At 39.5% G+C, this 19,506-nt stretch overlaps 1 protein-coding gene across 1 annotated transcript in view; it reads left to right on the top strand.

Annotated features, from left to right (window-relative positions):
- The first annotated feature begins 10,381 nt into the window (after window positions 1–10,381).
- PDE6C (phosphodiesterase 6C) overlaps window positions 10,382–19,506 on the top strand; it is an 89,911-nt gene continuing 80,786 nt past the window's right edge. The window contains exon 1 of the mRNA XM_069097410.1: window positions 10,382–10,861. Coding sequence (XP_068953511.1) covers window positions 10,382–10,861 — 480 coding nt within the window. The remainder of the gene's footprint in view (window positions 10,862–19,506) is intronic.

Below are 19,506 nucleotides of genomic sequence, written 5' to 3' on the forward strand. Positions count from 1 at the left end.
GATCTGTGCTTCCTAGAGCGACATAGTAGAAAGAACTAGCCTGGGAGTCAGGACTTTAAGAGCTAGCCCTATCTTCTACTACTAATTAGCTATATAACATTGGGCATACATCTACCTCTTTGAGTTTCTGCATCTACAAAATAAGCTTTGAACTAGATAGAAAGGTCTTTTCTAATTTTCTGTGCTTCTAAAACTATGCTAATCACACCTACCACAAGTGGCGGGGGGGGGGGTGGGAAGAGGGGAGACAGCTTATCATTTTGATGTGATTTTTTATAACAACATGTTTGTAATTCTTAGTTACCCTAGAAAGAGGTACTTAATCTTCTTTATTCTTGTATGTTTTTAGTTGGTCCTGATGAAATTACAAGTTGATTTTGGCACACTTGCTCAGATTTCTTCATAATTACAAATACTTGTATATAGGTCAACTCAAGTTTTGCTTTGGTGAGTCAAATAAGATTGAACTATACTGAGATTTAGCCCCATAAAATAGTTTTAGGTTGATTCTTATTCTATGCAAATGAAAGACTGTTTCAGGTAAATTTCCAGTCCTTCTGTCCTTAACTTCTGTTGTTCTAGGAAACTCTCCAGAACCCTGCAAGAAAGGTGATCACTAGTTTAGGGAATTATTAGATGTTTCCCACCTGGAAATTCCCTATACCAATAAAATGAAAGGTTCAGTCCCTGTCCCTGTCCCTGTTTCTATGTCTTCTGGAACATTTAAAAAGTAAGCTTCTTACAATGGACAAGTGGCCTCTCGAGTATATCTTTGTATCTTCAGAGCACCTCATGGTTCAATTTAGGAAACTCCTGGTATAAAAACTTTCTCCACCTGATGTAGATTGTAGCATCATCTTAGAGAATTGCCCAGGACACTAGGAAGTTAAATAACTTCCCCAGACAGTTTGTCAGAGGCAAAATTTGAACGCACATTTGATTCCAAGGCCAAGGTCAACTATGCTCTGATGCCTCTCTGAGTGCATCTTACATATTAAGTTTTTAATAAATACTTTGAAGAAATCCCTTGCTGAAGCTGGCTTTTGTATACCTCCAGAGATGGATGATCTCATCAATGTGTTTCATTCCTTCCATTGATGCAGGTTGTACTCTATCCACCCTTCTTATCTTATGTGATCCTTGATTCATCTTAAATCTTTTCCTTTTTCACTTATTCCATCTTATACTCCCTGAGATCTAGCTCCTCCTGATGATACAGCTTCCCTGGTCATTCTTTCCAACTCTGGTTGAACATTAACTCACAGTCCTATCTCACTGGTCATTGTGGGTGAGTGAGAATACTTCTTACTCCTCATTGCCACTTCCAGACTCTTCCTCTACTACCATCACTTGGTGACCTTTTTCTCCTTTGAGGTTCATTCAATCCATTTATAATTACATCAAGATGTTGGTAGTTGTTATCAACTGACATCCATGACACTCTTCTTCCTTCCTTAATGAGTTAAGTGCCTATCTCACAGTCTTTCTCTCCTTCCTAACTCCTGCTCTCATTCTAGGGAACTTCAACATACACACTGATATTCCCTCAAACATACTAACCTCTCAGTTCCTCAACTTACATTTCCCATTTCCACCCTACTTCAGCTACACACAGAGATGGTCATAACCTTGACCTTGTTCCACCTCCATGTTTATGAACTCTGAAATTCTTTTATCTGATCATAATGGGTTGTCTTTTTACCTTCCCTTCTCTCCTGACCTTCAGAGTCACATTTCCAACTGCCTATTAGGCATCTCAAATTCAACATGTTCAAAACTGAACATTTATTTCCCCCACTAAGCCTAAATTGTTAATTATTTCTCCCTAAATTGCTAATTATTGATGAAGTATCCTCCTACTCACCCAGGATCACAATCTAGGTCTCATACTCAGCTCCTCACTTTTTCTCACTCCTCATATCCAATCTGTTGCCAAGTCCTGTTATATCTGCTTTCCTAACATTTCACATACTCCCTTTTCTCTCCTCTGATATTTTCACACCCTGGTGCAGGCCCTCATCATCTCATTCTTTGGACTATTACAATGAACTTCTGATTTTCTACCATCTTTTTCCTTGCTCTCTCTATATGGCCAGACATCCTCTTTTACATGCCTATCACAGAATCATAATGTTCTACAGTTGGAAGGGACCTCAACACATATCTGCTCTAACTCATACCCCAATATGAATCCCCACTGTCACTTTCTTGACAGTGATCACACAATCTCAGCTCAAAGACCTCCAAGATGGAAGAACTACTACCTCCCAAAGTAGCCAGTTCCATTTTTAAGACAACTTTTGTTTTGTTTTGTTTTTTTTGTCATATAAAGCCCAAATTTGCAATTTGTCTTCTTGCAGTTTCCACCCACCTTTTCTGGTTCTGCCTTCTGGGGCCAAACAAAAAAAATCTAATTCCTCTTTCACATGATGGCTCTTCAAATTCTCGCACACCTTCCAAGTCTTCTCTTCTCCAGGCTAAAACATCACTTGTTCCTTCAACCGACCCTTAGATGATGTGGATTCTAGACCCTTTATAATCCTGGTCACTCTTCTTTGGACATTCTCCAGCCTATGAATGTCTTTTCTAAAATGTGATATCCAGAAATGAACACAATATTCCAGATGGTATCTTGACTGGGGCAGAATTGTCTCCTCATTCCTGGAAGCTCTTAATGCTGCCTGACATTATACTAGCTTTTTCTTAGTGTCCACATCATACTGCTGACTCATACTGAGCTCGCATCAAAACCCCTAGATCGTTTTTTCATGTAAACTGTAATTTAGGCACACCTCCTCCTTCATTTACTTCTGACACTGATTTTTGAACCCAAATCTAAGGCTTTACATTTATCCCAATTAAAATGCATCTTATTAAATCCATTAAATCCTAATGTTCTAACCTGTCAAGAGCTCTTTGGATTCCAGCTCTTTCAGTCAGTATGTGAGCTGTCCCTCCCAACTTTGTGTTATTGGTCCTCTTTGAAGATGTGAACACCAACAACAGCAGCAGCAACAACATCTGCAAAGTTGATAAGCTTGTCATCTCTGCCTTTAGTCAAATTATTGGTAAAAAAAAAAACTACAAGTTGCAAAGACAAGCCCAAGTTCCTAGGACACTCCCCTGGAGACTTCCTGCCAAGTTGATATTGAACAATTTAAGACTAATCTTCGAGTCCTGATATTCAGCCAGTTCCAAATTCATTTAATGTTATTACCCTCTAGCTCATTTCTCTCTATCTTTTTCACAGGAAGATTATAAAACACTTTATCAAATGTATCGCTAAAATCTAGGTAAACTGTAGGTATAGATTGTAAAAAACAAAAACAAAACTTCCTCTCCCACTTTAGGTTAACCTGAACTCATAACCTTATCAATGCTTGGAGCACTGAGAGGTTAAGTGAGTAGGTATCAGAGTTGGAACTTAAACACATGGTCTTCCTTACATGGAAGTCAGCTCTCTATTCACGATGCAACACGACCTCTTAAACAAACTATATTGGAGAAGCTAGGTAGCACAGTGAATAGAGCACCAGCCCTGGAGTCAGGAAGACCAGAGTTCAAATCCAGCCTCAGATACTTGACAACTAACTGTGTGACCTTGGGCAAGTCACTTAACCCCAATTACCTTGCCTTCCCCCCTCCAAAAAAAAAAGTAAGCTATATCTACAGCCTTCCCCTGAGCCATCAGTTTGGTAACCTTATCAAAAAAGGAAGTAAGTGTTTAGTCTGAATTGGTCTATTCTTGATGGAGCTATGTTGGCTCTTTGTAATAACTGCTTCTTTTTCAAGAAGTTCACTATCAATCAATCAACAAACATTTATTAATGCTTACTATGTGCCAGGCACTAGATCTTTAATTATCTTTTCTAAAATTTTCCCAGGAATCAAAATCATGCTCACTGGCCTCTGGCTTGCAGACTCAGTTCTCTTCCCTTTTTAGAAAATTAGGCCAATCTTTGTCCTTTTCTGATCCCAGAACACATTTCCTGCTCCCCACATCTTTCAGAGATCATTGGTTGTGTCTTCACAATCATAATCAGATCTGTCAGTGCTTTCAGTACCTGAAGATGCAACTCATTTGGGCCTGCTGACATGAATTAATCAAGGGCAGCCAGGTGCTTGCATCATGGGCATCAATGCCATGATAGCCATCTTTCTCCCTTCTAGTAAAAAGATCTTTCTCCTTGGCAAAGAAAAAGAAGCAAAATGAGGATTGGGCAGTTCAGCTCTCTCTTCACTCTGCGGTCAGTGATTATTGTGCCAAGCAGCAGGTCTGTTTTCCTCCTTCTCTGTGCCCAACATAACTTTAACAACAATGTCAACACAAGAGCAACCCTCTTTGTTGTTGTTAGCTTTCCTTGCCTGCTTTAGGCTCATTCTGAGTTCTGGCACTCCTCTCTTCTGTGGGTCAGTCCCAGGACCACATGCTAGTACAGGATTTCTGGACCACTGCTCAAAGGCTGGGGTTTCAGGAGCTGCTACCACTTAGCTATGAAGTTCTTGTCTTCCTGTTTGCCATCTCTTGGACTATAAGATGACACCAGTGCCTCTTCACAGCTGGTTCTAGGAATATAAGGTCCAGGAACATGAGGTTAGAAATTGTCCTGTGGCCACATGGTTGAGAAACCCCATCCACTGCCCCTCATTGCCACCTCTCAGGCCATGTATGTGAGAGCACACACACGCTTGCAATATATTTCTGTTCCAAGCTAAGGGTGTGGTGGTAATGAGGTCACAGGATAATCAATTTAGTCTATGGTGACCTGGGTAGTTTTCAACACGAAGAAACTGACCTGGTCAAGCTAGTTGACCTAACTTTGAGCAGGCAATTTGCAAATGCATAGTCACAAGGGAGGTAAACAAACAAGGATAGCTTAGTCCAAACATCTCCACTATAAGAGAAAAATAAAAACATGTCCTTCTTACCAAGTAGTATGTTCCACTACATTCAGTATGCTCATACTCATATTTAGTATGTTAGACTCAGGATAACCGGGTTCAAACCCCAGCTCTGAAAAATAATCCCATTTGTGTGACCATGGGTAAATCATACCATGCTGAATCTTAGTTTCCTCATCTGCAAAATGGAGATAAATGAATTTATGCTATCTACATCACAGCTTTATTGTGAGAATAGGAATAAACCTGTGGGTTGTTATAGTTACCTGTCACGCACCTATATAGATAGATCATCCTCATAAAAATTTTATAGAGAAAGTAGACATATGAGTCAATAGCTGTTGATGACTTTGTGGTCACCTTTCAGAACTAATATAAACTATAACCTTTTCCATTCTCTTAGGATCTTTCTCTCTTTTTGAAATATCTTAAAAACTGCCTTGAGTGCCTTCCAAATTGCATAACCACAAGCATGATTTTCATCTGTATAGGGATGGTCAAGGGTTGCTACTCTTCCCAATTTCATCTTTTTAAGTGTCATTTCTACTTCCTCATCTTATGCACTAGGGAGTCAGATATTAGAGTCCAAATGTATTGGTTCAACTACCATTGATGATGATATTTAGTTGCTGGTCAATCTATTCCATTTGACACCTATTTCTTATATTATTCCCAGTTTCAATTATAAATGTTCCAGATGGTCTTGTTTAATCTCACACCAAACTTTCTTTTTCTTCTTCTTTTTGTAAATAGTATTTTATTTCTTGCCAGTTACATGTTAAGATAATTTTCAATATTCATTTTTATAAGATTTTGAGTTCCAAATTTTTCTCCTTCTCTCCTGTCCCTCCTCTCTCCCCAAGACAGCAAGAAATCTGATATAGGTTATATATGTAAGATGATATTAAACATATTAAATTTAACATATTTAAAATGTTTAATAATAAACATATTAATCATGTTGTGAAAGAAGAAACAGAAAAAAAATGGAAAAACCATGGGGAAAAAACCCAAAAAAGTAGAAAATAGTATGCTTCTACCTGCATTCAGATTCCATAGTTCTTTCTCTGGATGTGGATACCATTTTCCATTCATACTAAACTTTTGCCCTTCATTGATTTTTACTGTTTTGTAAAGCGGTATACTTCATAGGTTTAATCATCTTCCTGTGCAATATTTTACAAATAAGCCTGTACTCTAAACAGTTTTTCAATTCACTTTGATTCAACAAGTATCTGTTAAATACATGTGCTATGTATGAAGCAGTGTAATAGAATGGGACAGAATTTTCCCTGAGGAGTCTACTTCTTTCTGGGGTATTAGGAGATGTACGATACATAGATAAGTATAAGACAAAGTAGAAATTAAGACTAAGTATTCAAAGGAAAATTGGAAGGGAAGAAAATAATACTTTCAGCTAAGAGCAATCAAGTCATGCCACAGAATTGTCCATGAGTGCCTCATCCCTCTAGCTAACAAGATCAAGTATTTGCTACCTCAGGCAGTTTCCAATTTCTTTTGGCATCTTCATGATGGCATCTAGTTTATAATGGTTAAACTTCTCTAAGAATTAGTCATAATTGGGGAGGCTAGGTGGCACAGTGAATAGAGCACCAGCCCTGGAATCAGGAGGAAATTCTCTGCCTTTCTCCCTCCCAACCCACCCTCATTAAGAAGGCAAGCAATTTGATATAGGTTATACATGTGTAGTCCGGTACTCTAACCCCAGACTCTGTTTACAAGATGCCAAAATCAAGCTGAAAAATACAGACTTTACTCAATTGCCTCATGTTTTGGTGGCAGGGAAGACAGCAATGAGTTTGACTGTTTTTTTCTCTAGGACACTTTCAATTACACCAAAGCAATCAATCAATTTAATTCATTTGGCTAGAAAATGAGGCTGTAGGTATGCTTGAACCAACAGCTGGTTTATCTCTGGAGTGACCCCAACTATATTGTCTAAGGAGAGGCCTAGTCAGGCCCATTTCTCCATTTAAGCCAGAGCCAAACAGAGGTATCTGGGTGATTCAGTGTTTAAAGTGCTAGGCATTCCGATACTTCCTAGCTATGTGTCCTTGGTAAAGTCACTTACCTTCTGTCTCCCTTAGTTTCTTTCCTCAACTGTAACGTGGATATCATGTTACACCTACCTCACAAGATTTTTGTGAGGATCAAATGAGATAATATCTATAAAGCACTTAGCACAGTGCCTGACACATAGTAAATGCTTGCTTAATAAATGTTCATTCCCTTCCTTTTCCCTTCCCAGATCCCTTCTAACCAGAGGGCTTCACATTGGAGCTTAGTTAAGAAGAAAAAAGTTCAATGAGATCAAATGGTTTGAATGTTTGCGCTGGGAAGAGGAAGATTAGGGGTCAGAGAAAGGAGAATTGCAAAATGGTGGACAAGGCCAAGGCTGAAGCTGAAAGGTGGTGATTTCAAATTATCTCAGTGACTTCTTTGTTTTATTTTCCAAATAACTTTTTTTTGGCAAACACAGTTTCATGAAAAACAGCATCAAGAAGAAATAGTAATGCAGCAATTTATCAATAAAAAGATCCAATATCACATAAAAAAACAAAGAAATAGAATAAAATGCATCTATTATACTCTAGGATTCAGACTACTATTTCATAGATTAAATTGATATTTAACAAACAAGTAAGCCACTTAGTTGGCACAGTCAAGCACTGTCCAGACTTTTTTTTATCTTGCAAGAATTTAATTATTTTATTATAAACCTTATTATAAATCTTATGCAAATATAAGTTTTATAAAAGCATCATGTAAATTTAAGCTTTTTTTTGGAGGGGGTAAGGTAAGGCAATTGGGGTAAGTGACTTGCCCAAGGTCACACAGCTATTAAGCTATATATTTTTTAATATATGAAATCTGAGTTAAAGTTAAATTTTTTAAAAAACCATTTTTCAGATGCCTGCTTTATTTTACATCTATACACTAAGGAAATGCATGTTAAAATTCTTTATCTTTTTAGTTCTCTGTCCTAAACTTTCAAAACTGATATTTTTATGAAAGTTATGTAGTCAAAAGTCCTGTGGCAACATATCATTGCAACATGGAGGTCACTCTGAGTTCATGAAATCTGTATCAATGAAGTAGATGTTTTGGTTCTTTTTTCCATTTCTACTTTTGGATGGTTAGTGGGGCAATGATGCTTTTGATTTTACATCATTCTTCTCCATAATTTTTTGCAAATAAGCTGGAACTCTATACTAGTGCTGCCCTTGAACTACCATGTCTCTCTGCTAACAGTAAGACAGTGTTTGCTAGCTGATGTAGTTTCTAGGTTCTTTCAGCACCTTTGTGTAGGAATTGTTACACACAGTTGAAACTTTTCAAAGAAAAGGTGATAAGCATTGATATTACTTTTATCTAGCAGTCCTCATTTTTTTTAATAATTGCAAACAGGTTGGGTTGGGTAGGTATGTCTTCTCCTGCTCTTTATCCTTTTCTCTAAAGGGTCATTTTATGTTGGTATCTGTTTCATGGATCATAATGGCCAAAATATTTATTATCCAGTGTCCCTCTCCTGGTCATGAGGCTCTTGATATTTAAGTAGGCTGTTCCTCAAATGGGAGACACTTCGGGGATTATACTCCAAGTCTTTTCACCTTGGGTAAGATCTGATAAGCTTATATTGACTTGGTATAGCTTCCAAGAGCCAAATCATCCCCTGATGCCCTGATAACCTATATACCTCCTTTATCTTCTTTATAAAGTTTATAAGAATAGTCCATTAATGTAACAAAAGCATTCATAGTGAAAATACAAAAGGGAACAAGAAGACTTTCATAGACAGGTTTTGGTTTTTGTTTTTACAATATGCCACAATTTCATAATTACACAATTGACATAAGGTATAAAGAATATAATTATAACCACCCAGGGCAAGGGGCAAACTGGCCACAAAACCACCTGGGCTTTGTGGTTCTTCCCAGTGTAGAAAGAAAAGAAATTAACTCAAGATCAGAGGATTTGGGGGTCAGTCCACCCCTTACCCTGGATTACTATATAATCAAAATATAATACTCTATCATGTTTATCCTTTGTTAAATACCAAAAAAAAGCATTTGACTCAGGAGAGCAGAATGTAGCCTTAAAGATCCTTTCACACAAGCTGTCTCCCATGTACATGTTAATATTCCACGACACTTAGAACACAGCAATAATTTTATTCAATAATATGCTAAAATTCAAAATCAAAATATCACACGGGGAAACAAGTGATCTCCAAAGGTGCTCACCAATGTCATGGAGGACGTCCTGAGCAAAGTCTAAATAGAATCCACTATTCATTTAATCGACCTTTTTTTTTTTAAGCACCTGCACTTTGCAAAACATTCATTATCCCAGGGACTGGATATACAAATTCAAAAACCAAGCAGTCCCCTGCCCTCAGAGAACTTGCAGTCTACTAGGAGGATATAACATGTTCACAAATAAATAAATACAAGATATATACAAAATCAACTGTTCGATCAACAGGCATTTATTAAGGATAAGTTATATGGCATACACTGTGCTTGATTTTGATTAGGGAACTAGCAGAACGGTTTATGCCTGCCATCCATGACTAGGGCAATAGATGTCTCTTTAAAATATGAGTAAAGAAAACCATGTTTACAATAGGATTGTAAACAGAAACACAATGGATTTGTTCATTTTTCTTCCTTGTTGTGGGTATTATTTTATATTATGTCATTAGCTATAATATCTACATATCATAAGTGTTTCTTTAAACACATATTGCTGAATTCTAAGGTATAAAAATTGCCCTACTAGCATCCTATATTATTATGCCATCACAACTTAATTTCACAGTCAAATCATTAATAGATTTTGTTTAAATAAAGTCTTCTTCCTTGATTAGAATTAAGGACACTTGAAAATGGCCTGCCAAACCCACCTCCCTGATTGAAGTAGGACTTGAAAAATTAAAACATATTTTTGAAATCTATATAGTTTCCCTTACTAGCAGTTTAAAAAGAAAGGTAGTCTTTGCTTTAATGAAAAGACAGTCACTTTGCAAAGAGAATGCTGAATAAATACAATTTCTGAAATTCTGTAGAATTTTGTCCTTGCTGAAGACGTTAACCAGTGCTAGGCCATTGCCTGTGACTTATTTGCTTGTGATTTGAAGTCTAAGAATGGATTGGTCTAAGATGCTCAAATGATTCTCTCAGGATTTAGGAGCTAATTGTGCTTACAGGGCTTAGTGTCCTGAACAGCAAAGTCACAGATTCCAGGCTACCCCATTAAGAGTCCACTAAGCCAGCACCTTCTGTCGTATCTCTGAGCTTTCAGAAGGTTGGGGAGCTGCTGCAAGATGTCTCCACTGGGAAGTGGTCCATATCTTTCACTGTTTCCTCAGTAGCTGTTACTGCTAGTTACTTCCCTTGCTGTTACAACTTCATAGGCAACTTGATTCTTCAGAGGCAAGAAGAAAACAGCAAATAACATGGGTGAGATCACCAAGGAGGACGTGGAGAAATACCTAGGAAACAACCCCCAGTTTGCTAAGGAGTATTTTGACAAGAAGTTAAGGGTAGAGGTGCTGGGAGAAGTTTTCAAAGGCTGCCCAGCGTCCATCCAGGAGAGTACCTCCTTCAATGAGATGACCCAAGTAGAGGAGTCAACCTTGATCTTTGAGTTGATGCAGAACATGCAAGACGAAGAAGCCAGCATGGAAGCCGTGGTACACAAGGTTCTGAGGAGGCTATGCCAGTTGCTGTCTGCTGACTGCTGTAGCATGTTCATTTGCCGATCACGCAACGGAATTCCAGAGGTGGCATCAAAGCTGCTCAATGTCACCCCAACCTCCAAGCTGGAGGAGAACCTTGTGTCTCCTGACAAAGAAGCTGTCTTTCCTCTAGACATCGGCATTGTGGGTTGGGTTGCTCATACTAAAAAATCTTTTAATATTCCGGATGTAACCAAGGTAGGTGACCTGAGTATGGAGTGAGTAGGGGAGAGGTCTCACTTGTAGCCTAGGGACCCATTCCTGTTAGTCCTGCAGTGGCCGGACTGACTCTGATTAACTGGACATGAATAGGGAGAGGGCCAGTAATTAAAACCTCCTCCTGTATTTGCTGCACTCTTTTGCTGTTATCTGATATACAGGAACCTGGGGCCTACTGAGGGTTTATTTATCCCATATCCCATGGCTTCGGAGGTTGGTAGATTGTTTGCTCCAAATATGTTATCAGTTCACTGGTTCTTCCTGGTGAGTAAATGTTTTTTTTTTCGTCACGGTTGAGCATCAAGTGACTGGCTGTTTGCAATTGCTTCATGCAATTCTCTATGATGCCAGGCTGGGGATCCCACAGGGGCATTCAAGGAAAGGTTATCCAATGAAGACAAAAGGTATCACAAAAAACAAGTTTGATTTTTTTTCCTGAGAAAAAAAGAACTATCTTCTGAGAGTGAAGACTCTCCCTAGTGCTTATGGAAAATGCAACCGGTATTGTTTCTAATCTGGAAATATGATCCTGGTAGAAGAAATTCCTGAAGTGTGACAGTCATTTGTGATAAAGGGGTAGAGTTCCACAAAGGAGAGTGTTGGGATAGGTAAATAGAGATTATTTCCCAAGGCGAGAGGATTTTGCCTTTGTACCAGGGTATCCTTAAATTGGAGCATGTCCCCAAAGTGACTCTTGGGGGTAAATTTTGCCTGTATTGGCTACCAAGTGGGTGGTCTAGATGCAATCTTTTCCTTTAGAAGTCAGAAGTCCTGGATTGAGCTGCCATATTGAGAAATTATTTATTATTAGAGATGTAAATTTTTACAGAACTACAGTATCAAGGAAGTTGAAGGGGCCTTAAAGATAGTTTAGTTTAATGTCCTCATTTTGCAGATCTGGAGACCCAGAGAAATTTAAAGTCCCAGAGTACACTGGGACCTATACATGAGGTTCTTGACTCCTAAGTAGGTGCAATGAATAAAGAGTTGGGCTAGAGTCAGGAAGACTCATCTCCCTGAGTTCAAATCTGGCCCCAGATACTTACTAACTATGAGACCTTGGGCAAGTCACTTAACCCTGTTTGCCTCACTTTCCTCATCTGCAAAATGAACTTGAGAAAGAAATGGTAAAGCCAAGAAAATTCCAAATGAGTCAGACTGACAAAAGAGTCTGACACTACTGAAAATTGACCAAATAACAAAAATGGTTCCTATTCTCTGTTTCTTTCTTTTTCAATGTAGTTATTTATTTGCCTTTCCTTAGTGCTTCCGAGATTATTTCTCTATTACTCCAGCACTCAACCAAGAAGTCTTCCCTTCGATCTAATCAGAATGGGTCCACTCATGAATAGTCTCTTCTGACTAATACTTGCAGCATGTAGAAGAATTTCAAAAAGGTTCCACAGTGAGATGCTAAGTTCAAATTTTTCATTTTCTCATCACTTTCATATGGAATTTAGAACAAACTTAAACAGAAGTGATGTATTTAAAAAATTAAACAGAAGTATGAAGCTTCTCCACATCACAGGACAATTTTTGTTGAGGAGAGAAGAGGAAGGGACCTGGTTATGGTATTATGTTGGCGTGGGGGAGTTTCTAGTTACATAAATTCTTTTCTCAATATGGATAGACAGTAGACTGAGGCACGAAGAGGTTAAGAAACTTTACCTATGGTCACACATTTAGTGTGAACCAGAGGCAGGACCTTAACCAAGGGTTCCCTAATTCCAAAGCCAGCCCCCTTTCTTCTAAGAGATTAGTTACACGGAATGAACATAGCACAGTTAAAATTTCTTGAAGGAAATAATCAATACAAATACAAGCCATTGCTAGCATTATACATTAAGGTGAGGTAGGAAGAAAATGTCTTGTAAAAGAACTGCTGTTAAAAACGCTTTCTGTCAGGTTGCCTCTGACATGCCAGGGGCAGGCTAGAAGGATAATCCTGCTAAATTCATGAAGCTGATTATGTGGGGAAAAGACTGCAGAGATCAAGAAAGATGCCACATGGGTGATTCCTTTCATATCCTTCTCCCTGGTGAAGCTGACCCAAGCTTGTTTCTAGAGGCAATGGCCATAGATTCAGGGAGGATATCACCCTGCTGTGAGACCTTCATGCAAGGAGCTTTAATCAACTGCAAGGACAGTGGCTCTACTTTTGGGGTCATTTGCTGCCAGAAAGATCTTTTTTTTTTTTTTTTTGCTCAGGATAATTACATAGAAAAGGAAATCCTGAACATTTTCACACGAGTTATAACATCTCTAGCTAAATTACTGATCACAATTAGGAGGACACTGGCTTATTAAGTGAACACTAAGTCAAAAGATTTTTCTAGTCCTTTAATTTTTAATAGGAGGAAAAAGGAAATTTTTTAACATAGGTTAATTTCTTTCTGCTGCCTTTATATAATTAGTGGGTGCGGTTTCTCAAGTTCAGGGAACAAACACAGTGGGAATACTCAGCATACTTGGCAGCCTCAGAATTCTTCTGTCCTCAGTTACATGTCTGCACAGCAGAAAACCAGCAGGTGCTTCTGAGAATGACATAGAACCATAGACAATCCATGCTGGGAGAGTATTGGCTCTAATAGCCTCTCGGACAGACAAGGAAACTGAGGCCCAGAGGTGGATCCCCTCCCTCTTCGCTCTCCCCCAATGACTCTAAATGGGCTCGATTGAAGGGTGTTCCTGTGTTAGCATATCACTAGGCCCAGAAGGAGGATGAATCACAAAATCAATGGAAACTTAGAGTGGAAAGGATCCCACAGATGATTTAGTCCGAGCCCTGTCAATCAACAAACTTGGAAACTGAGGTCCCATTGATTTGTCAGTGTTAACACAGGTGGGTGATTTTGGGGGGTAAGTGGGTCAGGGTCCAGACTTATAACTTCATCAGCAGAGGGGATGTCTGATGTAGATTAGCCAAAACCAGGGCAGATTAACAACTATGCAATTTGTAGTTTTGGAGAACTGAGAAGTTAGCTAGTCTGTGTCAAAGATAATACCTGAATGCAAGCCTTCCCAATTCCAAGACTGGCCCTCTATCCATGACACTACTGTAAAAATTACCATGAAATGTGAACAATACAAAATACTACATAATTAATTTTAATATAAACCTCGTGAATGGCCTTGCCACGCCCCTTTCCCTAGAGAAGGATGCTGAAGAGATCCATATACAGATTTCTGAAAGCCCATTCCCTTCTACTGGTGAGAGAAGAAGGCCTCTGGGCTGGGGATCACATCTCCATCCATCAGCTATCTACCTTTTAATTTTTTTATTGCTTATTAGCACTTCCACTAGGGGGTGGGCAGGTACAAGAAGAGGATGTGAAATTGTCATCAATCTATTTTGCTGTGAAGGCACAGCGAGGAAGAAGGTGGAAGCTACTATAGTTTTCATGGATCCATGCTATCCTTTCCCTCATTAGCAAGAATATTCAAAAAGTTTGTCTACATACCACAAAGTGCCCATTAACCCAGGACTCCAAAGTACTGCAAGTTCCCATCATAGCCAGAGGAGAAGGTGAATATCTGTATCAAACCATAGCTCTCCAAAGATAATAGCTTGGACCAGACCTGTCTTTTCATTGGCATAAGGAGCTTCCAATGAGGAAATTCCCTCTACCAATTCAGATCGGCAACTGTTCTGTATTTTATGCTAATTTTACCAAGTTGCCCGGGGGCATTGAGCAGTTAAGTGACTTGACTAGAAAAACACAACTGGTAGATACCAGGTGCAGGACTTGAACCCAGGTCTTTCTGAGTCAGAGGCCAGCTTTGCCAATGTCCACAACGCTATTTTGCCTCTCAAAAATAATAGAATGTGTAATGAAACTTATAACCTTGATTAGCTTAATGGGAGACATTATTTCTGTTCCCCACCCTCCTCCACCCCTAATACAATTCTTATTAACAGGCTCCTATATCTTATTCTTTTCAATTTCTACTGTTTAAAAAAATGTCTTTTCAACAACTGAGGATTACAAGGTGTGTGGAACAATAATATGGTAGTACAACAGATTGGAAACCTAGTACATAGTGAGAAGCAATATGATAGGAGGTGAATGACTTGGAATCAGAATCCCGGCATTGTTCTCTAACTCTGCCTCTGAGAGTCTTGGTTTTCTCACCTATAAAAAGGAGATAATCCTGTTTATACCACCTACTCCACGGTTGCTATGGGGAATCATCAATTTCAGTTGGAAGGGACCTCTGATCCAAACCCTACCTGACCAAGAAGTCCCATGACTTACTCAACCTGCCATTGAAAATCTCTAGTGAGGGGGACACAGTCCCTACTGAGGCAGTTCACAATTCTGTTTTGAGATTGGGCTGAGGTTAGAATTTGCAGAAAAGGTACCAACCTGTTTCTAAGTACAGACATACCTCAGAGATATTGCAGGTTTGGTTCCAGACCACCCCAATAAAGCAAATGTCTCCATAAAGTGAATCCCATGAATTTTTGGTTTCCCGGTGCACATATGAGTTATGTTTACACTATACCATAGTCTATTTAGTGTGCAATAGTAATGTCTTAAAAAGCAATATACATACCTTAATTAAAAATATATATATATTGCTAAAAAGAATGCTAACCATCATTTGAGCCTTCAGCTAGTTGTAACCCTTTTGCTGGTGTAGGGTCTTGCCTGACGTGCATGGCTGCCGAAGGATCAGGGAGATGGTTGCCAAAGGTTAAAATGGTGGGTGTGGCAATTTCTTAAAATAAGACAACAATGAAGTTTGTTGCACTGAGTGACTCTTCCTTTCACTTAGAGTCCATTGTAGGCTTTTTAATTGACCTAATTTCAATATTTTTCTGTCTCAAGGAATAGGGAAACCCCCTGGAGAGGTCCCCATCAAGGACTGTCAAGAAAGAGATGAGGAACAGTCATTTAGCAGAACAGTCAGAACATACACAACATATATCGATTCAGTTTGCCATCTTAAATGGGTACAACTCGTGGTACCCCGAAATAATTACTATAGCATCAAAGATCATTGATCACAGCTAGGCATAATAAATATCATAATAATGAAAAAGTTTGAAATATTGTGAGAATTACCAAAATGTGACACAGAGCTATTGGAAAAAATGGTACCAATAGACTTGCTCAACCTTAAATTTGTAAAAAAAACAAACAAACAACAAAACCAACATCTGCAAAGTACAATAAAATGAGGTATATCTGTAGAGAAAGTCTCCTCTCTCAGGTGTTCCCTGTACCAATGAAATTACAGGTCTAGTCTCCATTCCCTATATTAACAATAGCTCTGACCTCAAAACTATTTGCTAATGATGTCTCACAATTTTATTACATTGTTATTATTATTATTATTATTATTATTATTCTGTGAGGTCCAGAGAGGCTCATTGTTAAATTTTCCTTATGGGCATTTATACCTCAGGAAGCCCAAAAACGACAAATCAGGGCTTGATTTATTGTTTTGTTGATTTCTAGGCTTAATAAAGTATTAATAATGCAGATTAAACTTAAAAATGCATGTATGTACCGTGTTTCCCCAATAATAAGACCTATCCCGAAAATAAGCCCTCCCCTTACTGTGTAAGATTCCTCTAAAATAAGCCCTCCCCCAAAAATAAGCCCTATTGAGATTGCTACTGTAGTGAAGGTGATCCCCTGCGCTACACGCTACATTACGGTACCCTCTGTACGCACCGTTCCCGCCCCCCCCAGTGAAACGCACGCCACGCTCCAAGCTGCATCCAATCAGAGCTGCAGCAGTGAGCGCATCATCCTGTTCTTCCCCAGTGATTTGCTTATTGAATAAAGGTACATTTTTTTGTTCACATTTACCTGTTTATTAAAATTGCTGTCATGTTCATTAAAATAAGCCCTCCCCTGAAAATAAGCCCTCTGGTGTTTTTCTGTCCAAAAAAATAGTAAGACAGTGTCTTATTATCGGGGAAACACGGTATGTATATATATATATATATATATGTATGTATTTTTCAAGGAGTCTAGTTATTAAACTTTTTCCAGCACACCTCTCTATTGCTCTGTAACATTGCCTGAGTGCATTAGAAAGTTCAGGGAATGAAGCTGTCACCAGACTGTAGGCCTGTGACTGAAGAATTAATAATAATAATAATAATAATTGGCATTTATGTAGTTTTGAGGTTTGAAAAGCATTTTATATCCATTCTCTCACTGGAGCCTCCCCACATCCTTGATTATAACTTAACCCCATCATGCAGATCACAACCTGGAATCTTCATTTATTCCATGAGACTTTTGCCCATCTCCTCCATAATCTCATCACAGAGAGCCATGAAACATACTGGAACCCTTCCTTGCTTTCCCTTGACAATAAGAGAATGCCAACAGAAGACAGATGCTATCAGTTATCCCTCATGCTCACCACCTGACCAGCCCATAATCTCCTTTTCTTTAAAACCCCACCAATAATACTGCAAAATCCTACTCTAACTTCATTCAGCCAATCACCCATTTAGAAAACTGCTCCTGTGGAATCACTCCCCATCACTCCTTTTATTATATGTTTTCACTTATGGCACCATCTTGTTGCCAAGGAGATCAGGATGATGGCAATCTTCTCCAGCAAACATCACCCACTTTGGTCTTCCAGGGAATTTGTCCCTGACTTATGACTGATGGGGCCAAACTCTGAGTGATTATGGGGAAGGAAATTAGAGAAGCAGGTAAACATGGGGTGGGGGCAGAGGAGAAGGAGTAGCCAGAGAAGCCTCAGGAATATATGGAAGTGGGGGACCAAGCTATGAGACCATCAGTACCAAACTCCAAGACTGGGTGGATATTATATGTGGCATGTAAGAACAGGCATGTATTGCTGACCGAAACCACCCCCTCCCCAAGCCCCCACTACAGATGCCCAGGGGGTTATTCTTCATTTCCCTTTGCCCTTTATGTTTCTTTGGCTCCTCTCATACCTTCCTGGGGAGAAAAGCAGGTGGGAGCCTGCTAATATGTGTGTATCATTGCTGAATTTGAATGAGAGAGGGGAAATTAGGGGGCATCTGGGAAGAAAAATAAATTTAAAACTGTAATTTTCTGTGACTTGTTTTTTTTAAATCAGTAACCTAATGAGTAGGGGCTCAGAGCTGAAAAAAATAAATTAATTTTTTAACTCTACAGATTAGAAAGAGAAACTTGTATCGAGACATCATTAGGGAATGAATAAATGAGTTAGCAATGACTAGGAGGGGGGAAGGGGAAGGTGGGCTCTGACTAGCTTGGGATGGTGTTGGAAATGAGGTCTTCCTATTTTCCTTCCCATTGCTTCTCACAACCTAATTTAAAAGGAAAACCATCCTTCCAAAGGAGGAGAGGTTGAGGGAGTGAGTGGCTGAAAAAAAAATCTCACCCAAAGAGTAGGTCCTCCTCATCAAGGGTTGAAGAAGGAGGTGAGTGAGAGTGACAAGCTAGCTCACACACACTACTACTATTAGACTCCTAATGTCAAGGTGTGGGGGCAGGGTCAAGATGACAGAGTAGAAACAGGACCTCCTCGAGGCTCCGGCTCCCATCACCTCCAATTCATGTAAAAGGGGACTCTGAAAAAACTTTGGAGCTGCAGAACCCACAAAATGACACAGAAAAGCTAACCTCCTGCTGAGGATAGCCCAGCAGGCAGGCAGCAAGCAGCCAGTGCAGTGCTCTGGAAGCCCAGCCCAGCCCCACACCGAGGTTTTAGCCCCAGGGCGGGCCTGACCAACCACTGGCTGGAGGAACTCCAGATCCCCAGCAGCTGTGGTGATCCAGAATTATCAACACGTAGATGCTAAGGACAAAGTGAGAGGTCTGTGCAGTGTGGACATTGGGACCTAGTAGTTGGGAGTGCTTAGGCTTTTGCCCCTAGGGTGAGAAGCCCTGAAGGCTGTGGCATAGCCGCAGCCATGTGGCAGCTTCAGCTCCTGGCCTGCAGAGTGTAATGGGACCAAGCGACCAGTGTGAGGGGTAATTGCTCTAGCTTTAACCTGCTTGGATCTGGGTTGCGGTCTAGAATGGAGGTCCTGGGGTGTGTGACCAGGTGCCAGAGCATGTGGAGGCTTCAGAAAGGGCACCCAACTAATACCACTGGCAGCTGAGAAAACCCCAGCGTTTGGAACGAAGTTCCCCTGTCTGGTGGCAGAGTCCTACTGTGGCAAAAAAAAAAAAAACCCAAAAGTCGAGTAATTGAGTGGCAACATGACCAGGCAAAGGAAGCAAACCTAGCAAAGCAATCCAACATTAGTCTCCTATTTTGGGGACAAAAAAGAGCAAAGTATGGAACAGGAGGAAGACAGTGAAGTCAGAACTCCTGCACCAAAAGCTTCCAAGAAAAATACAAGCTGGTTATAGGCCATAAAGGACCTTAAGAGTCAGATAAGAGAAATGGAGGAAAAATTGGGAAGAGAAATGAGAACAATGCAAGAAAATAACAAAATGAGAGTCAATAGCCTGACTGAGGAAAATAACACCTTAAAAAACAGACTAATTCAAATGTTAAAAGAGGCTCAAAAAGGCAATGAGGAGAAGAATGCCTTAAAAAGTCGAATTTGCCAGATGGAAAAAGAATCTCAAAAACTCACTGAGGAGAATCATTCCTTCAGAATTAGATTGGAGCAAATGGAAGCT

This window comes from Petaurus breviceps, unplaced genomic scaffold, assembly GCF_028583685.1.
Source record: "Petaurus breviceps papuanus isolate PSGF00001 unplaced genomic scaffold, PetGlider_PUasm1.0 37, whole genome shotgun sequence".
NCBI lineage: Eukaryota > Metazoa > Chordata > Mammalia > Diprotodontia > Petauridae > Petaurus > Petaurus breviceps.